The 23,217-nt window shown below is 44.0% G+C and overlaps 1 protein-coding gene across 1 annotated transcript in view; it reads right to left on the reverse strand.

The window, feature by feature from the left end:
* The window catches only part of LOC130869617 (uncharacterized), a 182,466-nt gene that overhangs the window by 118,198 nt on the left and 41,051 nt on the right, over positions 1-23,217 (reverse strand). Inside the window, exons 10-14 of the mRNA XM_057761918.1 lie at positions 21,247-21,348; positions 15,300-15,461; positions 3,771-3,883; positions 3,278-3,410; positions 2,828-3,031 (exon numbers count right to left, since the gene is read on the reverse strand). Coding sequence (XP_057617901.1) covers positions 2,828-3,031; positions 3,278-3,410; positions 3,771-3,883; positions 15,300-15,461; positions 21,247-21,348 — 714 coding nt within the window. The remainder of the gene's footprint in view (positions 1-2,827; positions 3,032-3,277; positions 3,411-3,770; positions 3,884-15,299; positions 15,462-21,246; positions 21,349-23,217) is intronic.

Genomic DNA, 23,217 nt, shown 5'->3' on the forward strand with positions numbered 1-23,217 from the left:
ACTGCCTGGTGTGTCTCACATTAAACAGCAGCAGCTGGAAGTGTTTTTAGTCTGATGCCTATCATTTATGGGAGAACAGAAATGACATACTGCAAAGCCCCAAGATGCTAGTCCCACAGTTAGCAGGGGAGGATGGTATTTGTCTCCTGTGGTAGTCTGAATACAGTTGGCCCCCATATGCTCAAAGGGAGTGGCACTATTAGGAGATGTGGCTTTGTTGGAGTAGATGAGGCTTGTTGGAAGAAGCTTGTCACAGTTGTGGGGGGGGGGAGTCTCCGATGCTCAAGTCACACCCAGGGCTTCAGTTCAATTCCTGCTGCCTGCAGGTCAAGATATAGAGCTCTCAGCTCCATCTCCAGGACTGTGTCTGCCTGCATGCCACCATGTCCAGCCATGATAATAGTGGACTAAACCTCTGAAAATGCAAGCCACCCCAACTTCAATGTTTTCCTTTATAAGAATTGCAGTGGTCACAGCAGTAGAAACCCTAACTAAGGCATCTTGTCTCCCCCACTTTATTTCTTTCTATTCCTCACTCCAGCACAGAACAAACAAAGGGGGAGAGGGCCATTTTGTTGTTAGGGGATATTCGTACACTATGTGAAGGTGTATCGCTGTGATTGGTGTAATTAAAAGCTGAATGGCAGGTAGGTAGGCAGGAGGTATAGACAGAATTTCCAGGGAGGGAGAGGAAGAGAAGGAGGAATTGAGGTGTAAGAGAGATGCCCGGAGAGACAGAGAGGAAACAGGAGTTGTAAGATAGATGTAACACAAAGTGATAGAATGTAGTTTAATAAAAATGCATTCATTTAAGTTATAAGAGCTAGCTAGGAACAAACCTAAGCTTTCATAATTACTAAGTCTCTGTGTTGGTATTTGTGAACTGTGACCCAAAAAACCCGACTACAGTACGTCACAGTGGTGGTGGGATCAATATAGGAAAGAGAATGATGCACTTGCATTGCACACGTGTTAGTCTGAAGAGTCTCGAGCCTCTTCCACAGGTCCGCGGAGCAGCAAGCCAGTCGGGGCTATGACTGAGCTCAAAGGAGTAAGAAACCTGAAGAGCAAAGTGATCAGGGCAGAAGTCTGAGTGTCGTGAGCTGGGAAGAGGTACAAGAGCTCATGAAAGATCAGGAGAATGCTGCCCTGGAAACTCTATGTGACTGGGCGAAGAAAACAAAATAGTCCCCAATATCCAGAGCTGCACTGCCAATGCGGTAGCCTCAAGCCAATGCACTTTCTGTGAACAATATGCCCCAGAGTCTAAAGAATTCAGACAAAAGTGTGTGCCCTATTTCACCATTGATTTTTTTTTTTAAAATACTGATTACATGTGGGAATAATGTCTCTTGCACATGGGGTTACATGGGTTGTATTAATTTCACACATTTCTTTACATGTTTTAAATATAGCTACTAGGAAATTCGACATTGTGTATATTGCTCTCATATGCTTCTGTGGCACAGAGAGAGCTGCCTAGACTCTCCATGTGAAGCCACAGTTAACAGAATTCCCTGTCTTACGGGTGCAGCAGGCTATGTCAGGGACTGCAGTCCAGAATGTGATCTGTCCGAAGCTAAACAAGTCTTATTTTTCACGTTTGTCTTTTTATTTTATTTATTTATCTTTTTTTTTTTTTTGAGACAGGGTTTCTCTGTAGCTTTGGAGCCTGTCCATGTTTGTCAGTCTAATTTCATTTTCCTTAAAATGTTTAATTTATTTTTAAGACTCTTATCTATTGTATGTGCATGCATGGGTGTTCATGTCACAGTGAGTGGGTAAATGCACACATACACATCACAAGTATGGAGGTCAGAGGTCAACTTGCAGGAGCCACGTTTTCCTTTCACCAAGTTGGTCCTAGGGATTATACTCAGGTTGTAATTCTTGAAGGCAAGCACCTTTACCCAATGAGCCATCTTGCTGGTCTTCAAATTCTTCATTTTTGAGATGGTCCCACTATGCGGCCCAGGATGGACTCAGACTCACTTCCCTGGGCCTCACCTCTGCAGTACCTGTGCTATGGGTATCTAGGAGACACTGTCCGGCTTCATCTAGCATCTTCTGGGAAACAGGAATTAGAAAGTTTCATGCTGCCAGCTCTGGCCCCAGTCACGTAGCTGAAGATGACCTCAGACTCCAGATATTTCTACCTGGACTTCCCAGTGCGAGGACTCTAGTCAGGCACGAACACACTTGGCTTAATCCACTATTACCTTAAAGGGCTTGAGATCAGAAAGGTACGTGGCACATTGTCAGAGAGCCTTGGAAGGATCTGGTGGGACACGTGGGCCAGGAAAGGAAGCACTTGTCACTCTGCGTCACTCTGAAGCCCGCCACCCAGGGGTCCGACTCCTCCCTTCCTGAGGTGGCTGCTCCTGCTCTCCAGCGGTCACTGTCAGGGCTTGTTCATTAGCTTAGCTCCGAGACAAGGTCTCGCTGCACGCACGGCCCAAGTCCCTTCCGCTCAGCTCTCACAGGTTGTGATCACAGCCATTGTCACCACGCTCAGCCTGGCCACCAAGTTTAGCAGTCCTCACTGTCACTTCCTCTTTCTCTGCATCTTTATTGCCACACATTAATTGTACCAACAATGGGGTTCACTGTGCTTTTTATATAAATTTTTACATGTCCCCCATTGCCCTCTCTTGTCTGTTGGTGCCCACCCCTCTGTTCCGACCTCTAAATGGCGGTTCTCCACCAGGCTTATTTTGCTTACCGTGACTCCCCAACTCTTGCTCCACTATGTTAACTGATGGTAGTGCTAAGGAAACGTTTGAAAGACACACTAATCGGGGCATAAAAACTCAGCCAAATAGCTCACCTTGTGTTCAGCAGGTGTCCCATGGACATAGTGGTGAGCTCCTAGGCCTTGCGAGGTGCCCAAGCCTCCTTTTGCCATATTTACCCAGGAATTATCTCCCACGGTGGGGACCAGCTTCCCCGAAACCAAGGTAAGGCCTGAAGTGTTGATCGTCAAAGTCCGCTCAACGGATCTGAAGTAGTTAAGAACTCCCAGACAGACACGCTGGAACAGAGGAAGAATGGGGTCAGGACACCGCCCTGCACTTTGCCCAGCCCTACAGAGCAGAACCTGATGGGGACTTCAAGAGGGCAGCCCTACTGTGGAGAAAGGAAGTCACCATCCCTGGATGGAACTGATTTCACACACACGCAATAATGAAGAACGAAAGCATTGCTATTAAAGGTAGGAATGCCCCTGTTCTAGGCGATCTCCAATGCATGGAGCCGGGGGGTGCCATCGTGTCTGCACCTGTAGCTCCCGGATGTGCAGGTGACGCAGACACAGGAAGGAGAAGTAGGCCCCTCTCATCAGGACAGGATCCCGCTCAGGCTCAGTCCCGTCGCTCAAGCCCAGCAGTTGCAGAGTCATAGCATAGCTGCTTCTTTAGCAGGGAAGACACAGTGTGAGCGCGTCCCATCCCAAAGCTGCTCAGAAAACCCGCACATCCCACAGGGCGCTTGGCCGAACTGAAGGGGCTTTGCGATAGAAACGCATCGGAAGGAAAACAACTGCCCCGAATGCGTAACACGGAGGGCATTTCACTGAGCACCCACCCCCCTTTGAAAGCCACGGTCCTGGGGAGAGACAGGAATTCAGATATCTGACCCTTGTTCATAGTTCTGCTTTCATTCTGACTTCAAATGTTTTTGAGGTAACATAAACTACACACGCATCGGTCACTCAAATTTCCCCACAGTTTTAAACCCACTCCCATGAATCACCAATCCGCAGATTTCATTACCCGGTCTCTGTCTTCTGCTTGAGAGACCCATCAGAGCTTTGGCTGAGATGTGCTTTCGCAAGGTCACCGTCGCCTGGTTCCACCGAAAGACCCTCATCCTTCACATTTTCATTCTGCCAGAAAACGGTTTTAGCTCAATTTTTGTGAACTTTTATGATACCAACAAAATCACAAGTCATCAAAAAGTAAATGTCGTGATCCAAAGCACAGCAGATGTGTGGTAAACATGTCTTAATCCTAATCAGCATATGAAAGTCTAGATTTCTACAATAAATGAGCGAGTAACTGCTTTTACCAGAAAAAAAATCTTTGTTTTATTGACATCTTTTATATAAAAACCATTCCATTTCTTGTCTTTTATTTGGCTTGCTTCATGAAAAGTATACGATAAAGCATTTTTTTCAAGAACATATACTCTCTCTCTTTCTCGTGTGTGTGTGTGTGTGTGCATGCGTGTGCTCAAGGATGTATGTGTCCACGTCTGCACCTGCCTGCAAAGGCAGCCAGAAACTGCAGCTGGGTGTCAGCTGTCTCCTTCAGTCACTTCTTCTCCACCACCCCTTTGTTTTTTGAGACAATGCCGCTTATTGAACATGGGGACCATGGGATCATCTAGACTGACGAGTTCTGGGTTTAGTAAGAGCCCCTGTCAGGCCTCTTGTGGATGTGTGGTTTGTGGGTATCTGGGCTCCCAGGGACAACTGTGGTGGAGGTGTTATTAGTGACCTGCCCTTGGCCCTCCTGGTGACCCAGTGGCAGAGGTGGAAATGTGTGAGTTATGTGTATGCTAGCATCTGGTTCACAGGATGGCAGAGTCCTCCGAGTGGTCCAAATAGCCATTGTCCTCTCTGACTCCAGCAACAGACTATCCACCCAGGCACTCGGCAGCTCAGATGAACGTGTCATTTCCAAGCCATACTGCAGCTTCTGGGAATATCCCAAAGACGTGGGTTCCTGGAAGCTGCAAAACGGCTGGACTTTGACCCTTTCTCCTCCCTTTCCCCATTCACTTAATCACAGGGCTACAGTGACCAGGTGGGGAGGCTTGGAAATATCACATTCGTCTGAGAGGCCAAGGCCAGGATGGATATTCTGTTGCTGTACTAAAGGAGGAAATGGCTATTTGGACCCTCCTCCTTAGAACAGGAATGTGACAGCTGGGCTGTTTCAGGCCACGCCATCTCTGGTACGGCAGTCACACTCTTGAAACTTCAGGACAGACAGAGCTGCCCAAGGACTCCAAGGAACAGAGTTGCCCATCCGCCCCGCACTTTTTTATCTATATCCAGATGTTCAATCCAGGAGAAGGTGTAATTTCCAATTCATTTGATCCCTCACCATTGTGTTTTACTATGACCAACAGACGAGTTATGTATAACGGACACAGTTCCCAAGGCTGTATGTGAAGAGGGTCATTTCCCTACTGAGCCTGTAGTGTTCCCAGCTGCAGTTCAACACGTACCCAGAAGGAAAGCTTTGAGCTGCGTCCTTTCTCTGAGGGGATTGAGACTTTTTCAGTTGCTTCAGAAATTACCAGAGCGAAAAGTGACATCGGATTACAGTGAAAGACACTTGAAAGAATGATCAAATAAAGCACCAGGGGATGCTGGGCCAGTGAACTGCCAGGAAGGAAGCAAGAAGGAAGAGACGGCGTAGCATCCTTCAGGAAAAGGACCCAAGCACAGGAAATGTTCAAAGCCCAGGAGAACATTCCTCTGGAGCAGCAGACCTGCTGGGAAGCCCAGGGCAGATCAGAGTGCCCACGACCCCACCAACCCCACAGACCCCACCGCTGTCTGTGGTTGCTCTTTCTTCCCAGGAGGCAGATCTTTGCCCTTGACCCTGCCTGTGACAGGTTGTTTTCCAAGATGGCTGAGCTCATGAATTTCGAGTTTGTAATTTCTACTGACTGCCAAACTCACTTCTTTCTTAAAAGCTGGCAAAAACAGTGGGCTGGAAAGTAGAATGGGAAGAAAACTTAGAGGAAAAGTCTATTACACATTTCCTCATTCTCCAGTGTCCACCGCTTATGAGTGTGCATGCACAGGATATCCTTGTAGCCAGGATGTAAAGGGAACATTTAAAACTATGCTGCTTCAGATTATAAAGTCAAAGTTTTTCCTTCTTTATACTTTTCTGCATTTCCTAATTTCCCTTGATAAATTTGCATCCCTACTATCATTCAACAATATTTACTTTAAATATTTTAAGTATGTATGTGTGCACATACATACATAATATATAACTCTATGACATAGGCACACATATGTCTTGGTGCATGCATGCATGTGTGTATGTGTATGTGTGTGTGATATAGGACAGCTTTTAGTCATCAGTTCTTTCCACCACGGGCTCCAGTGACTGAATTCAGATCATTATGTTTTTGTGGCAAATCAATTTTATCCACTAAGCCATCTTGCTAGTCCAAAAATATTTATTTTTAATTAGATTTATTTTATTTTTTATGCATATGGGTGTTTTGCCTGCATGGAAGTCGGTATAGCATGTGTGTGCCTAGTGTTCTTGGAGGCTAGAAGAGGTCATTGGGTCCTTCGGAACTAGAGTTATAGTAGTTGTGAACCTCTGTGTGTATACTGAAATGAACCCAGGTCCTCTGAAAGAGAAGCCAGTGTTCTTAATCATTGACCTATCTCTCCAGTTCCAGAAAAAATATTTATAATAAATATTCTATTGAATTTGATGAGGAGCACCAAGAAAAAGTCCTGTATTTTGCTGATCTTGCTTTTGGGAATTGCCATGTCCCATACTACTGGTGGGTCTCATACTGACTGCCTCCCACCATCTCTGGTGTCAATCTGGAGAAGTGATGGGCAGGGTGTCTCTGGTGCATGGCCACTGAGCACAAGTGAAGGCTTCGCCACTGCTCACCGGTTCTGTAGCCAGAATGTGGTACTTCCTGCCATGGATCATTTCATGAGTTTCCTGTTTAAACTGTATCTTAAGCATCATCATCATCAGAAAAAAATCTCTGTATCGAGCCAGTTTAAAGTGTGTTTCCTTAGGGAGGTGGCACAGGACACTGAACTGACAAGCAGGTTGTGGGCTCCCGAGGACAGCATAGACTGGCTGGTTCTTCCCTTGTCCAGATCAAGACTATAGCTAAATACACTTTGTCGTTGTCAAAGACTAATAAAAACTATGGTCCATATGATTCAGGGTCATGTCAAGCATACATCACCATCAAGTAACGATAATAAGAAAACCTGATGTATTTCTTTATTTCCAAACCCCAGACCTTGAAGTCAATACAGAATTAGAATTACATTGAGAAGAAAGGTCAGCCTTTGGTGTTAATGGCCAATAGAAGATAAAGTCAAACTGTGATAGCATCATTGTAAACATTAGTGATACCCAGGCACAAAAATCCATGTCAGAATACACAGGGGGACCAGGATGCCCATCCTCTGTGCCAGGAAATTTTATTTCTGTATCTATTCTAATGTAACACACTCTTAAGTGATGTGGGATTCCCCTCTGTACGCTGTGAGTACCATTGGTTAATAAAGAAAATGTTTTGAGCCTATGGCAGGGCAGAACAGAACTAGGTGAGGAAAGCTAGGCTGTATGCCGAGAGAAAGAGGACAGAGTCAGAGAGAAATCATGGAACTGCCGCCAGAGACAGACATGCTAAAACTTTAGCCGGTAAGTCACAGCTATGTGGTGATACACAGATTACTAGAAATGGGTTAAATTAAGATATATGTGTTAGCCAATAAGAAGCTAGAGCTAATGGGTCAAGCAGTGTTTTAAATAATATAGTTTCTGTGTGATTATTTTGGGGCTGAGCAGCTGGGAACAAACAAGTGGCCTCCCAACAACACTTAAGGAAAGCAGGCTCCCTTCAGCAAATCCTAATCCTAGCACTTTGGAGGTGGAGGCAGGCAAATCTCAGAGTTCAAGGCCAGCATGGTCTACAGAGAGGGTTCCAGGACAGCCAGGCTTACACAGGAAACCCTGTCTTGGAAAACCAAACAAAAAAAAAAAAAGAAAAAGAAAGAAAGAAAGAAGGAAGGAAGGAAGGAAGGAAGGAAGAAAGAAAGAAAGAAAGAAAGAAAGAAAGAAAGAAAGAAAGAAAGAAAGAAAGAAAGAAGAGAAGGCCCATCTTTCTTCGCATTCCTCCAGGTCTTGAGAATATCAGTCAAGCACTCCACCACTGAACCACACACATAGCCTGTAGGTCTGGTTTTTGATTTTGTTTACTTGTGTGTTTTATTTTTGACACAAGATCTCACCATGCAGACGAGGATAGCCTGGAGTTCATTATATAGGCCATGCTGGCCTCAAATTCTTGATTCTCTGGTCTCTACCTCACTTGTGCTGGGATTACAGGTATGAACCACCATATCTGACTTAAGTTCAAGTGTGTGTGTGTGTGTGTGTGTGTGTGCGTGCATGCGTGTGCATGTGTGTATGACACGGATGCTGGTTTGTATGTGTGGAGAGGTCTGAGAGCAACCTTGAATGTTGCTCTGCAGGAGCCGTCCATCTTGTTTTTGGAGGTCTCTCACTGGCACCCAGGGCCCACTGATCAGGCACGTCTGACTGCCAGCAAATTCCAGAAATCTGGCTACTTTCACGTCCCCAGGGCTGGGATGTCAAATATATGCACCATGCCCAGCGTCTCAGCTACAATTTCTATTGCTGCAACAAAACGCCACGACCAAAAAGAAACTTGGGGAGGAGAGGGTTGATTTGACTGACACTTCCACATTGCAGCTCATCGCCAAAGGAAGTCAGGACAGGAACTGAAGCAGGGCAGGAACCCAAATGCAGCAGCTGATGCAGAGGCGGTGAAAGAGTGCTGCTTACCGGCTTGCTTCCCTTGGCTTCCTCGGCCTGCTTTCTTATAGAACCCAGGACCACCAACCCAGGGATGGCACCACCCATAACAGGGCATAATGGAACCCCATTGATCACTAATTGAAAATGCCTTATAGCTAGATCTTTAGAGACCTTAGTTGAAGTTCCCTCCTCTCTGATGACTAGCTTGTGTCAAGCTGACATAATAAATCCAGCCAGTATACCCATCTTGGACCCTAGCTCCTTCAGCAAACACTTTATTAGCTGAACTGTCTTTCTAGTTCCTAGACCTGGTTTTTAATAAGAGAAGATTTTGGCTAGGGCTATTCATGGATGACCATGTAACCTGTAGCATATAATAGAGAGGCATACTATTAAAACATAGAAACTTGTAGAAAAAGTAATAAAGTAAAAACAAGCCACCTAAAGATGGAAAATTCACAGTCTGGATTATGCATATTATTGTGTTATCTTTGAATTTTTTGATTGCAGAGAGACATTTGATTCTAGGGACTGCTAAATTAAGCCAACATATATATTTCAAAGTATCTTGAATTCAAAATTTGAATCTAAAGATACATTACTTTTTTGTTTCCATACAGGATGAGAACCTGTGGACTGCTTCCAGACTAATATGGTTTGATGGACTAAGACCCTTGAAAGGTTGCCTTGAACACCCCTCAAGAAATTACTTTGTCCAATAAACAGCAGGAAGAAGTTTGGAGAAAACTACACCCATCTTCCCAAATACTGTCTATAAATGTTACATTTAAAAGGGGATATGCTATACAGATTTGGTATGGATCTTGGTTTATTGGTACAAATTTAAGGTCAATTTTGTTATACTGTTTATATGTATTTCTGACCTTGATTAAGGCATTGTGTTTATCCAACTCATTTAGAAATGTAATGTATAATTAAGAAATATAGGTTAATAGATAATCATTTATAATAGTCAAGTTTGTGGTCATGTTAGGTTTTCTAGATATATAGAGATATATTTCAGTTAGATAGGTATTCTTCAAATCTTTCAGAGACTTTCAGAATATGGCATTTTAAATGTTTTAAGAACTTAGGGCTTTTCATGACAGTGAGACACATCTGCTCCTGGCAGCACCAATCTACTTCAAGAGGAAGATGGGCATTGAAGAGGCTCCTTGTGGAGCTGCTTAGCCATTTGGGCAAGAAACTGCTCTTGCTTGAACTGCTTAATGAACTGGCCATGCAGAACCCGCAAAGAAATGACTTTTGGACTTGCCTAAAGGTGAGATGATTCTTCAGGGTTCCTGCTTCATGAAAGAATTGAAAATGTCTGCTAGACATTCTGCAGGACACAGAAGAAAGTGACTAACAAACTACCAATACAGGTGGAACTGTCTTTGAAATTTCCTACTTCATGAAAAAGTCTGCTGGACATTATGGACCTGTGGCTAAAGGTGGATGCTCCAACGATGCATGAGAACTTTCGGTGACTGTCCAGGCAGCAAGATGTTTCTGTCAATTTTAGAGTTTTGGAAGTTGCTTACAATGTACTTCCTGTTTACTTAGGTAATATCATATCCTTCTGGAGTCTTTGATGGAGTTGAAGAATTTATAGTTATAGTTTTCCTTAGTTATGATAAGAGATAAAGTAGATATAAATATTGTAACTATAATTCTTTCTTGATAACTGTTTTATTATATGTAATTTTACTATGTTAAAGTTAAAGCCTTTCTTTTTGTTTAAACAGGAAAGAGGAAATGGTGTGGGAGGTCCTTCTGTCTATGTGTTGCTTCTATTGGTTAATGAATAAAGAATTGCTTTGAGCCTATGGCAGGGAAGAACAGAACTAAGTGGGGAAAGCTAGGCTGTATGCTGTGAGAAAGAAGGGTGGAGTCAGAGAGACGACATGTAGCCCCACCGAAGACAGATGCTGGGACTTTAGCCAGTAAGTCACAGCCACATGGTGATACACAGATTAATAGAAATGGGTAAAATTAATATGTAAGAGTCAGACAATAAGAAGCTCGAGCTAATGGGTCAAGCAGTGATTTAATTTATATGGTTTCTGTGTGATTGTTTCAGTTTGGGGCAGCTGGGACAACCAGGCTTACTGTGCAAACTTGGAAACATAGGTTCAGTCCTCAGTATTTGTGTAAAATCTTTGACACATGCCTGTAATCCCAGCACTGGGGAGGTGGAGACAGGAGGATCTCTGGTACTTGCAGGGCAGTGGCCTAGCCAATCATTGAGCTTCAGGTTCAGTGAGAGATCCTGTCTCAAAATATAAGGTGGACAGAGGTTAAGGGAGACACTTGGTATTGACCTCTAGCCTCCAACGTGCAATGTGCATGTGTGCAAACACAAATGCGTGTGTGCATGCATACACACATGAGAGAGAGAGAGAGAGAGAGCAGTAGAGACAGATTCCCCAGATATATTATCACATAGAAAAATCAAATGATAGAAAGATATTCACATGGAATGACATGTTATTTAAATAGAAAAATCCAAACATAAACCTCTCCTATGTGTATTTTAACAGATGTATTCATATGGATGGGAGCAGTCACCACACTTATCACAGAGATGAGGGCTAAGCATAGGGGTTGGGCAGTCTCAAGAAATCCAATTCTTCACTTATGTTTGAATATTCTAGAAGGACGAGTTTTTTTGCAGAGCATGATGGTGCATGCCTTTATTCCCAGCCCTCAGGAGGCAGAGGCAGGAGAATCTCTGTGAGTTCAAGGTCAGTCTGGTCTATGTAGAGAGTTCCAGGACGGCCAGGGCTACATAGTGAAACCTGGTCTCAGATGAAAAACAAAACGAAAACAAACAAACAAAACACTAAAATTTTCTTTTAAGAAAGAAATACTGACTCCAGTGGGAAACCCGGCGAAAGCTGCAAAGCTAACGAAGTAGACAAAGTCAACAGGGCTGAAATCTCCTGCACCGAGCTCAGCTGACAATATCGCCAGGACAGGTTGGCGCAGTAATAATGTAACAATGTAAGATACCAGTGGCAGGAGAAGCCTATGCAACTTTTCTGTAAGCCTTGAACTGTAAAAAATAATCGTTTTATTGAAAAGTGAAAACCCTGAGGAAAGCTTTACTGAAGAGCAGCTTTCCCCCTGGGGACCGGCTGCGGTGAGCTAACGATCGCTCCTCTCACAGCTGTCAAGGCGCCCGCTCACCGCCTCCTGCCCAGCGCCCTTGAGAAGATACTTGGCGGCTCTTAGCTGCCACTTGCCAGCTTCAGAGCCAGAGTGCTGACCCGCACACAGACGCTAAAGGGAGCTTGACAGTTACATGCTTGCAAAACTGCACTCAAGCCTTGGATCCATGCCCACATTCCAGCACCTCCCAGATGCCTCTCTTTACCAATCTTGAGCCCGCCAGACTGATACTCAACATTCAGACCGGTACTGTGAGCCCAAGCAGGCCCTGATTCTGTATAGACAGAAATACTTGCAGAGGGCACAAATTCTGACTCATGGGAAAATTCAGAAAAAATATTGATTGTTGACTCAGAATTTCTTTTCCTAAACAGTGCTGTCTTCCAACCCTGCCCAGAAAGCTCTTTTCCAGGCAGTTTCCATCAGAGTGTGTCCCTCCATAGTTCTCTTCATGGCGCTCACATGTCAGAGAAACTCTTGTATGTCCATATCTAATTCATTTTCAATAGGATGCCTCCCGGGGGCAAGAATTGGGTAGGACCCATTCCTGGAGCCCAGCACAATTCTAGGCATGGGAGAAAACTGTTGAAGGAAGAGAGTCAGGAGGGAAGGATGGAGGGAGGGAGAGAGGGAAGGATGGAGGGAGGGAGAGAGGGAATGATGGAGGGAGGGGAGGAGGGGAGGAGGGAGGAGAAGGGAAGAGGAGAGGAGGGAACAGGCAGGTAATGTGATGTGTGTGTTATCTGTCTCAAGCTCCAACCTTGGAATCTGAACATTTATGAGTATTCTAAGCCTCTTTATGATCTATCAACCATAAATCAACTTGAAAATACAGTGGTCATATTTGTCTGTCTTTGGCCAATTCCAAGAATAACGTTCATAAATCAGCAAATAGCCAGGAGTAGTTTCCTTCCTCCTCCCTCCCTCTCCCTTCCTCCCTCTCCTCAGTTCTCATAAGACAGTATCTCACTCTGTACTCCTGGCTGCCCTGGAACTCACTCTGTGCCCCAGGTTGCCCTGGGACTCACCCTGTACCCCAGGGTACCCTGGAATTCACCTTGTACCCCAGGTTGCCCCAGAATTCTTGGTAAACCTCCTGCTGCAGTCTTCAGTCTCCCTAGTGCTGGGATTATAGGTGGGAGCCACACCGCCTGGCTTCCCCCTCCCCTTATTTTGACTGCCTTCTACACAGTTTTAATGAGAGAAGACCACACCAATCCCACCTGAGTTCCCATCTCCCCTGCCAGGGGAGGAGCAGAGCTCAGGTAGAAGTGTCAGTTTTCCTTCTGCACTGGTTCAGGAAAGGCAAGCGGGAGTCTGGGAGCCTTCCCTTGTCCATTTCCAACATGGCTTCCCATACAATTGCCTTAACTTAGGCTTTCTGCTGAACACCTAGACAAGTCACCGCGAGCCCTCTGCTTGCCACCACACGGTCCCACAGAGGTAAATTCCTCTGGCCATAAGCGCCACCAACATTCCTCACCCTGGTCCCTTGCTGGCCAGTGGTGCTTGGACCTCACTGCTTCTGCACATTTTCAAACATCTAGTTCCACCCTGTCCCCCTGTCCCTCTCTTGCTCTTATTGGCCTCCTTTAACCCATTAGGCCCCTGAGACTTTAACTCTCTCTGCTTTCTCAGCCAGTGAGAGAACACATTTGTGATTATAGGCTTAAGGTTTTCTATTTCGTTTTTCCTTTCTTTCTTCTTTTTTTCTTTTTTCTTTTAGACAGGATCTCATGTAGCCCAGATCAGTTTTGAACTTGCTATGTAGCTGCTATGTAGACCTTGATCTTCTGATCCTCCTGCCTCCACTTCCTAAGTGCTGGGATTAGAGGAGCATGTCACCACACCCAGGGCCTCGGATGTTGGTAACTGAAATCTCAGGCAGAGAGTGATTAATTAATTAGCCACTGGGGCAAACGGTTCAGCACCACAAAAGCCGAGGCTCAGAGATACCCAAGGCGTATGCCTTGTGTCTTTTGCTTTCTCCACAGCCCTCTCTCCTGTCCGTTTGGGTGAGGAAGCAGAAGTCTCGGATACCTTTAATGTCCCCTTGTTAATATATATTCCTCTTGACAGCGACATATATACCACAGGGCAACGTGAGCCTTCAGCACTGGCAAGACTCCAGCTGAGGAGAGAGCATACTGACAGTTGGGTGTGCCACGGGGAATCTGGGAGCCGAGGTGACCTGCGCTGATATGCCACTTTTACTGCTGACCTATGTCAACGCGTTTCTCTTTGGGTTCTCTAGATCTGTATTCAGCAGATTGAAATGACATAAGACAATAGAAACATATGTGTGTGCACAAGTGCTGTATTTGTGTTTGCTTCCAGACGCTCTGGAGCCCACTGGAATGCCAAAGCTCCCACTTTCTCCAGCCTGGAGTGATGGCCCAGGATGCTCGCCAGCATCCTCAACTTCCCCACACCTTTGATATCTATGATTTTCTATCACTCTGCAGTTCACTTCAGAAGTTCAAGCAATCAGGCTATTTGAAAGGAACACTAGGGCCTGTTAGCTACGTGGCTCTCCTTCATGGTCCTGCAGGTGTCGCCACTGAGCTCCTCACGGGTCCTCTCACCTGACATTTGCCTCTCTCCCAGAGCCAGGACCAGACACGGTGCCTGCATCCTAACCTTTCACTCATATAAAACTTCTTCCTCACTTCCCAGGGTGTGACACCATGCTTTCTTCCTCAGGATCACCCCTCTGCCCTGTTCCTTCATGCCCTCCCCTCCTGTTCCCCCAAGCTCACCTATTTCCCATGTCCTTCCTTCCCTCTCTCTTTTCCTAGCAACCTTTCCTGTAGGACTACGAACACAGTTGGGTCTTCCCATCCTACATTAGCTAATACACCACAAACAGATACTAGCAAATTCTAGTTTCAAAAGCACATGGCACCAAAGTCAAGACAATGACCACTAAGGCTGTGTAGAAAATTCCTCTCAGGGCTCAGCTTCATGTCTTTCTCAGACGACAGTCTCCTGACTGACTTCGTGAATTTGATCTCTTCCCTCTTCAGCTTAACTCGCATGATGCTGCCACACAAATCCTCCTAAAATCACTCTGCTTACAGGACACCATACTCTTTAGTCCGGGGTCTGTGGTCATTCACAACCTGTCTTTCCCTCTGCATCAAAAGGGTGGCTTCTCTTTTGCTGTCCTTTCTCGCCCACATATGCCATCTCCTCTGCACCACCAGTGGGCTGGCCTCTTTGCACTGTTTATATTCATTCTCTTCTTATTTGGGGGTGTTTCCCCTAGAAGCCCCTGCTGCAATACAGCCCCACTAACAGCACACAAAGGGTCCATCGGCTGGGCACTCAGCTCTTGTCAGCACAGGGCTTGCAGCCTTGCCGGCACGCATCTGTGGGGGCCTATGGCAGGCAGAATGAAGGTGTACAGCACACAGCTGTACGCCCCTCCTTCTGATTATGGTAATTAACCTGCATAGATAATAGAGCTTTGACATCGAGGGTGAAGTCCTAAAGGTGACGGATAGGGCCAAAGGTGGGGAAAGGCAAACAGACTGTTCGCTCCTGTCCTACCTGGTAGAGGTCGGTGTTGCTATAAATACTCTGCCAGATGTGATCATAGCTGCATGGATGCAAAGGCTGAGAAGTCATAAGAGAGGAGTGATGTGGATCCATGGTCACTGTCCTTGCAGCATGATCCTGGAGCACCTGCATGGCCTTCACAGGGTCAGAAATCTTAAGCAGAGCAGGGAGAAGAGACGGTTAATAGACGCAAGAAGGTCGCTTTGTTTCGTTTTTTAAAAAATGCATCTATCTATCTATCTATCTATCTATCTATCTATCTATCATCTATCTATCATCTATCTATCTTTCATCTATCTATCATCTATCTATCTATCTATCATCTATCTATCTATCATCTGTCTATCTATCCATCTATCATCTATCTATCATCTATCTATCTCTCTATCATCTATCTATCTCTCTATCCATCCATCCATCCATCCATCCATCCATCCATCCATCCATCCATCATCTATCTATCTATTTTGGTTTTTTGAGACATGGTTTCTCTGTGTAGCCCTACCTGTCCTGGCACTCGCTCTGTAGACCAGGCTGGCCTCGAACTCATAGTGATCCTCCTGCCTCTGTCTCCCAAGTACAAGGGACTGAAGTACAAGGGATTAAAGGTGTGCACCACTACCACCCGGGTTATTTATTTATTTGTATGTGTTGTGTGACTGTGTATATATGTCTGTGTGTGTGTGTGTGTGTGTGTGTGTGTGTGTTGTCTCTCTGTGTGTGTATGGGTGTCACAGCATGTATGTGCAGGTCAGAGGACAACACTAGAGTCTGTTCTCTCTCCATCATATGGGTGCAGGGAATCAAACTCAAGTTGTCGGGCTTGGAAGAGAGGGCCTATACCTACTGACCCATCTCGCTGGCACCTGGGTTCCTTCTCAAGAATCTGGAAGGAGCCTTAAGTGAGACTTCTTTCTCTCAAAATCAGGCTGAGGCCTGACTCAGTTGACAGAGTGCTTGGTTAGCATGCAATTGTAGCTTCTATCTCCTCACGGCATGAAGCTGCCACGGGTGGTACACCTGTAATCCCAGCACTTGAGAACTGGACGCCAGAGGATCAGAAGTTCAAGGCCAGCCTTAGCTACATAAGTGAGCCTGAGGTCAGACTAAAAAACATGAGACCTGTGTTAAAAATTTATTAAACTCAAATGACACATGCCCTTAGTAATTATTAAGAATCACAAACACGGGCTGGAAAGATGGCTCAGAGGTTAAGGGCACTGACTACTCTTCCAGAGGTCCTGAGTTCAATTCCCAGTAACCACATCATGGCTTACAACCATCTGTAATGAGAACCGGCACCCTCTTCTGGCCTGCAGGCATACATGCAGACAGAACACTGTACATAATGAATAAATAAATCTTAACATGAATCACAACCAAAAGTAAAGTTATTTATGGTGTAAGTATTTCATATCTGCCTTCAAATATGAATTACCTTGATGCCTTTTCCATTGTAATGTTCAGTAAATATACTGAAACTTGATTTCACATTAATTCCCAAACTTGAACTGTTTCTAATTTTTAAAATAGGTATTTATACAGAGAAATTTAAAAATTCTTTCAACATTTCTTTGAAGTTAGTTAAATTTACTAGTTTGGCTGAAATTGCCTTTAGTGAATCATTCAGAACAAAACATACCCATTTGAAGGAAAACAATCTAATTTTGTTCTATAACTCACCCTTTGAAGATTTTAAACAAGTCTACATAATACTATCTTCTAGGAAGAAATTACCCTTCTACCACTAAAAATACATTAAAAGGACAGTTCAGCTATTATAAATCCTTTTGGGGGGGGTGTTGCTGTAGATCAAGCCAGGGCCTCACCCATTAGAAACATTCACTCCTCACTTGGCTATGTCTGCAACATGGAACATAAACCTTAAGTATCATTCAGACTTTTAAGACCTTTCAGGAGTTAGAGAGGCAAAGTAAGCACCTCAGAGGGTTTTCTCTGTGTTCATATTTTTACCTTTTGAGAAATATACATTTTTTAAAATCCTATTTTTAAAAAATCCTCTTTTCTTGTTTGAATACTTTTTGGTTTTGAATTCTTTTTGGTTTTTCGAGACAGGGTTTCTCTGTGGCTTTGGAGCCTGTCCTGGAACTAGCTCTTGTAGACCAGGCTGGTCTCGAACTCACAGAGATCCGCCTGCCTCTGCCTCCCGAGTGCTGGGATTAAAGGCGTGCGCCACCACCGCCCGGCTAGCCTATGGAACTTTTATATGAAATTAGAAATAAGGTCATGCAGGTCATAAGGTCTGGAGAGTGTTAAGATTAACTTAAGTATTTTCAACTGAGAATAAAAGACAACCTAATGCTCTTAGTATTGAAAAATTGACTCTTGTTTTTCCCCCTTTCTTGTCATTTTTTTCTAAGTTACTAATTTCCTTTCTTGTCAATTTTTTTAGCTACTTTTTGTCTTCCTTTGGGTACTTAAGGCCCATTTTCTTTTTTTTTGCATGGAGTGAATTTTTTACTTGGACTACTAAGGTAAAAGGCCATTTAAGTAAAGACCAGCCCAACTAAATGGTATCTTGATGACCTTGCAAAAATAAAATATTTATAAATCTATGTGTTGAAACTAATGCTTATATTTTCAGGTGTATTAATGATTTTAGCATATATAATGTAATCCAAAACACACTAAAAGTTCTTTTAATAAATTTCATAGCAGAAAAAATTAATTAAACTCAAATATTATGAATACCCAGATCCATGCATCCACTTGACACCGTATAAATTCAGATATACATGCCAGCTTATTTAAAATTCAGAGGCAGCCTCCAGGACAACATCAGAGAGCATCCTCACAAGGGGTCGCACCAGTGAAATAAGAAACCCCCACCAGCTCTGGGTGCAAATTTGTCCTGTTAGGAAGAGGCAGGAGACAGAGAAGGAGGCAGCACAGGCTTCCTAAGGTCACAGACCTGAACTTATCCCCTGCCGTCTGCAGAGCAGTGCGTGTCAACCTGACCCGAATACTAACGATATCTCTTCCTAGATTGCTGTAAGACGCCCAGTGTGCAGAAGCTGAATAAACGTCCCTTCTCATCTGGAGGCAACGAATCGAGTAATGATCCCAGAACCGACCTACCAACGACACACATGCCACTGCATCATTTTAATATCTCAATGAATTCTAAAGGCTGTTTAATCCAATACTGTCAAAATCCCAGAAACGTGTTGTAAGTATAGGAAAAAAAAATTCATCATAAAATTAACGTGGAATCTCAAGAGCCAAACAATTTGGAAAAAGAATGAGGCTGGAGGACTCACACTCCCTGAATTTAGAAAGTATTGAAAATAAATATCAGTAGTCAAAATAGTATGGTGTGGCGTAAGGACAGGCTACAGGTCAATGGAGCTCAGAGATAAACTCCACACACGTGGTCAAGGATACCGAGACCACCAAATGGAAACAGATACTGTCTGCATTAATGGTGCTGGAAAACCAAATAGCCAAATGAAGAACAGAGAAGTTTCATTCTTGTATGTAAACGTTGATTTATATGAATTAAAGACATGAAGTTAAGCCCTAAAAGTTCAAAACTCAGAAGGAAGCAGAAAAGCTTCGTAATAATGGACTTGGCAATTTTTTGTGAGTTAAAATTTTTTTTAATATTTATTATTTATTTATTATGTATACAATATTCTGTCTGTGTGTATGTCTGCAGGCCAGAAGAGGGTGCCAGACATCATTACAGATGGTCGTGAGCCACCATGTGGTTGCCGGGAATTGAACTCAGAACCTTTGGAAGAGCAGACAATGCTCTTAACCACTGAACCATCTCTCCAGCCCCAAGTTAATTTTTTTTAGGGGAGCTGGAGATATGTTTCAGAGATTAAGAGCACTGACTGCTCTTCCAAGGACCTAGGTTCAATTCCCAGAACCCACACAACAGCTCACAACTGTCTGTAACTCCAGTTCCAGGGGACCTAACACCTATGCACATAAGATAAAAATAAATAACAAAAATTGTTTTAGATTTATTTTATGTAAATACATAAATACATAAATATGTATTTACATAAAATAAATACATTTATTTAATGTATTGAGTGTTTTACCTACATGTGTGTACATGTACCACACGTGTACTTGGTGCCTCTGGAGGTCAGAAGAGGGCGTCAGGTGCCCTGGAACTGGAGTCACAGATGGTGTGAGCCACCACGTAGGGCCAGGGAAAGAATCGGGCCCACTGCAAGAACAACTGGGCCCACAGCTTTAACTGCTGCACCATGGCTCCATCCCTGGGTTGGTTCATTTGACTGTTGGGTGTTTGGGTTGGATGGTTGTTGGTTGTTGTTGTTTTATTTTTTTTTACATCAAAAGTCAGTGATGGGGGTGAAAAGTGAAAAATGCCACACCACAAAACTAAAAAAAGCTTTTCTGACTCAAAGGATATATAAACAGAACCAGAAAGTAGCCTATAGAATGGGAGAAAACACTTTCTAGTCATAGATCTGCTAAAGGAAACAGAATATGTAAAGTACCTGACAAGCAAAATAGAGTATATAAAGAGCTCTTCCAATTTAACAACAAAACCTAATTACTAAATAAGAATTTAGCCTCAGGACTAAGGACTTGAACCAAGAAGTTGGTGGGAATATTCTCAGCCCCTCCAGAGTGGTGCTGTCTGCCGTAGTTTCTATAGAAGGGTAGCTGCTACCATAAACACCAAAGACTAAGAAGACAAACAGAATTAATATATGGTTCAGCTAGTTTATTTCTGGGTATACACCAAAAAGAATGGAAAACAAGACCTCGGATACGTGTACACAGTGTTCGTAGCAATGTCCACAGTATCCGTGATATTCCTCGACAGGTGGATGACTAGACCTTCGTAGATGCTTCCAAGGGATTGCTATTTGGCCTTGAAAGGGAAGAAATTTCTAACAAATTTTCCAGTATGGATGTCCCTCAAAGACATTGTGCTAGCTGAGTAGGCCAGTCACAGAGAGGCTAAGTCGTTCAGGATTGCGTTCATCTGAGGTATCAAAAGAGCCAAATTCACAGAAAGAGGAAGTAGGGTGGTTGTTGTGGGGGGGAGCTGGGAGGAGGGGATGCTGGGGGATTGTTCAATGCTGGCAGAGCGTCAGTGCCGCAACACACAAATGTTCTGGAGATTCATGGCCCAACAACGTGGACATATTTAGCATAATGAACTCTGCACTTAAGTAACTAAGGCAGAAAATGATTTTCACCCACATTCTTGTGTCGAAGATGAGGAAGTTCAAGTTGAAGCAGGCTAGACAGTTAGATGAACACCATACACAGCTCAGCATTGAAGCAAAACCAACTCTTTTGATAGTTTTCTCTTTTTTTCCTTTTTAAGACAGGATTTTGCTGTCACCCTGGCTCATCTGGGACTCCGTGCAGACCAGGATGGCCTTGAACTCACAGAGACCCATCTGCCTTTGCAGATTTCTGGGATGAAAGGTGTGCATGAACTACCAAACTCGGGGAGTTGACAATTTTTATTCTCTCCTTGAAAGTTAAGCTAGTTTGCTGCTTAGATTAGAAAGTTCTAACAAAGAGTTCAAAGAGTTGACTCCAAGAATAATAGCTCTGCCTGCTCTTTTAGAGGACCCAGGTTCCATTCCCAGGACCTCACAGATGGCTCCTAGCTGTTGACAATTCCTGTCTTAGGAACCCTACACCCTCTTCTGGCCTCCACGGCATTAGGCATGCTTATGGCGCACACATACCGTGCAGGCAAAACATCCATACATAGAAAAGCAAATTATTATTTTTTAAATAAAAAGCTCAAAAATAAAGCTTTCAGAGTGAACACATGTCATTTTGTTGTTGTTCTTCTTCTTCTTTTTTTTTTTTTTTTTTGCTTTTTTCTTAGAAAGAAAGAAAACCCCACGGTTTTTGAGGATGATGTTTGTTTGGCAAGCCTCTTACCTGTCTATGGCTATTTTCTCACCTTCAAAATCTTTGACTGGAGTTGCATTAGTTCATCTATTCTCTTCCGCTCTTTGAGTCTGGCTAATATCTTCTTCTGCCAAGGGTCACATTTTGGCTTGACCTAGTGGATAGATATGTTCATGTGTCTCACGAGAAGCCACACAGAGAAAGACCTGAGAACCTGCCAAAGGAGATCTGTGTCCCTGCTTGGAGGTTTGCCCGGGGGATGTGAGGCCTTGGGAAGGGTCTGCCCAGGTCACCAAGCTATGAAGGGAGCCTGCAGTTCTTGCTGGCACTTGGTCTAGGCCACACGGGAGTTCCAGGTAGACTCTACCATGCAGCACACAAGCAGGAAGGAGCCGAGAGCCGCCATCACTGGGGACATCATCATGAGCAGAGGGAGAAGCCACCAGAGTCCTGAGGACTCCATATTAAAGACTTCATCTTTCCTATCCAGAAACCATATCTCTAAACTTAACTCTGTAGCTATAAATCACATCATCAATATGCTGGCAATTCTCAAATTCATATCTCAGCCCAAATAGGTATGAACATGGTTTGCAGACCCCATGAGGCCGCCTGTGGCCAAGAACATCTAGGAATGCAACTGTACACAAAATAATGAACTTACCTAAAACCAGGTTTTTTTTTTTTTTTTAACTCAGCTGTGCAGTTCCCAAACTGTAGATGACAATGCCATGTTTTAGTGGGCACTCCTGACTGGTCTACCCAAGTACCTCCATAATGTCTACGTTTGGGGGTTAATTCTAAGATACAGGGTCTGCTCCACCTACACTGACTGCCTGAGTTCAATCCCCAGATGGAGAACAATCTTTGGTTCCTTCCAGCCCACCTTTACAGGTGGGCTCTGTCTCTCCAAGATTCACATTGAAACCCACCCTGCAACATGATGCTATAGGCAAGTGTGACTTCAGAGGGGATAAGTTCATAGCAGCAGAGCCCTCGTGACTAAGATCAGCCCCTCATAAGAGGCCCGAGGCTGCTGCGCGTCTCTCCCACCATGGAAGGGAAGGGCAAAAGTCAGCTGTCTGTTCCCTGGAAGAGTCCTTGTCAGATTCCCCGCTGTGCTGGCAGGCAGACCTGCTCAGCCTCCAGAAATGTGAAAAGCAAAATCACTTTGCTTAGAGCTACATGCTTCATTGTACTTCATCAAAGCAGTCTGAACAGATAGCAACGGCAACAAATCCCATCAGACCTTCCTTTCCAAGTCTGGTACCCAGCACACACATCTGGCAATGTACAACTACCTATAGCTCAAATTCCAGGGGATCTGGTGCCCTCTTCTGGAGTAAAGTGATACCTGCAGGCTTGCGATACACTCAGGCAGGTGCGTGCGTGCATACCCGCGTGTGCAAACACACACACACACACACACACAGAATTACATATATTTAATCTTTTAAAAAGAGATTCCTTCCATTCGTACAACCGTCAAGTCTTATCAAACACGGATTCTACATTTTCAATTTTGCCTACTCATTAAAATGTATTTGTGACCTCAGTGTCAACCATGGTCACTGATAGACTGGCACAGAGTTGGGGACAGTGGGCACATTCCCAGCCAAGACTGAGTAAGATAATATTCTACCTTAAGGACACTGGAGACAAGTGTCCCTTCTGTGTTTTGTTTAGAGCCATGTTCATTGTCCTTTTTGTTGGTGAAATTGTTCCTAAAAAGAATCTTTAGTGCTAGCTATGTTTTCAGTCCTGCACTAGAAGGCTGCAACAGTTTCTGGAGAAGACATGTTAGATAAACATCATTTACATGGAGTTGGAGTACTTCTAATAGTGAAGTTTAATGTTTATGAAACAATGATATGCATTAATCAGAGCATCTTTAAACAAAAAATACATTTAAAAAGGCTCGGTTTTGGTGTGTTTTTTTCTCTTTCTTCATCATCTTCTTCTTTTTGCAAAATACGATCTCACTCTCTAGCTGAAACTACCATGTCCCAACCTGGGTTGGACT

Source organism: Chionomys nivalis, chromosome 2, assembly GCF_950005125.1.
Source record: "Chionomys nivalis chromosome 2, mChiNiv1.1, whole genome shotgun sequence".
Lineage (NCBI taxonomy): Eukaryota > Metazoa > Chordata > Mammalia > Rodentia > Cricetidae > Chionomys > Chionomys nivalis.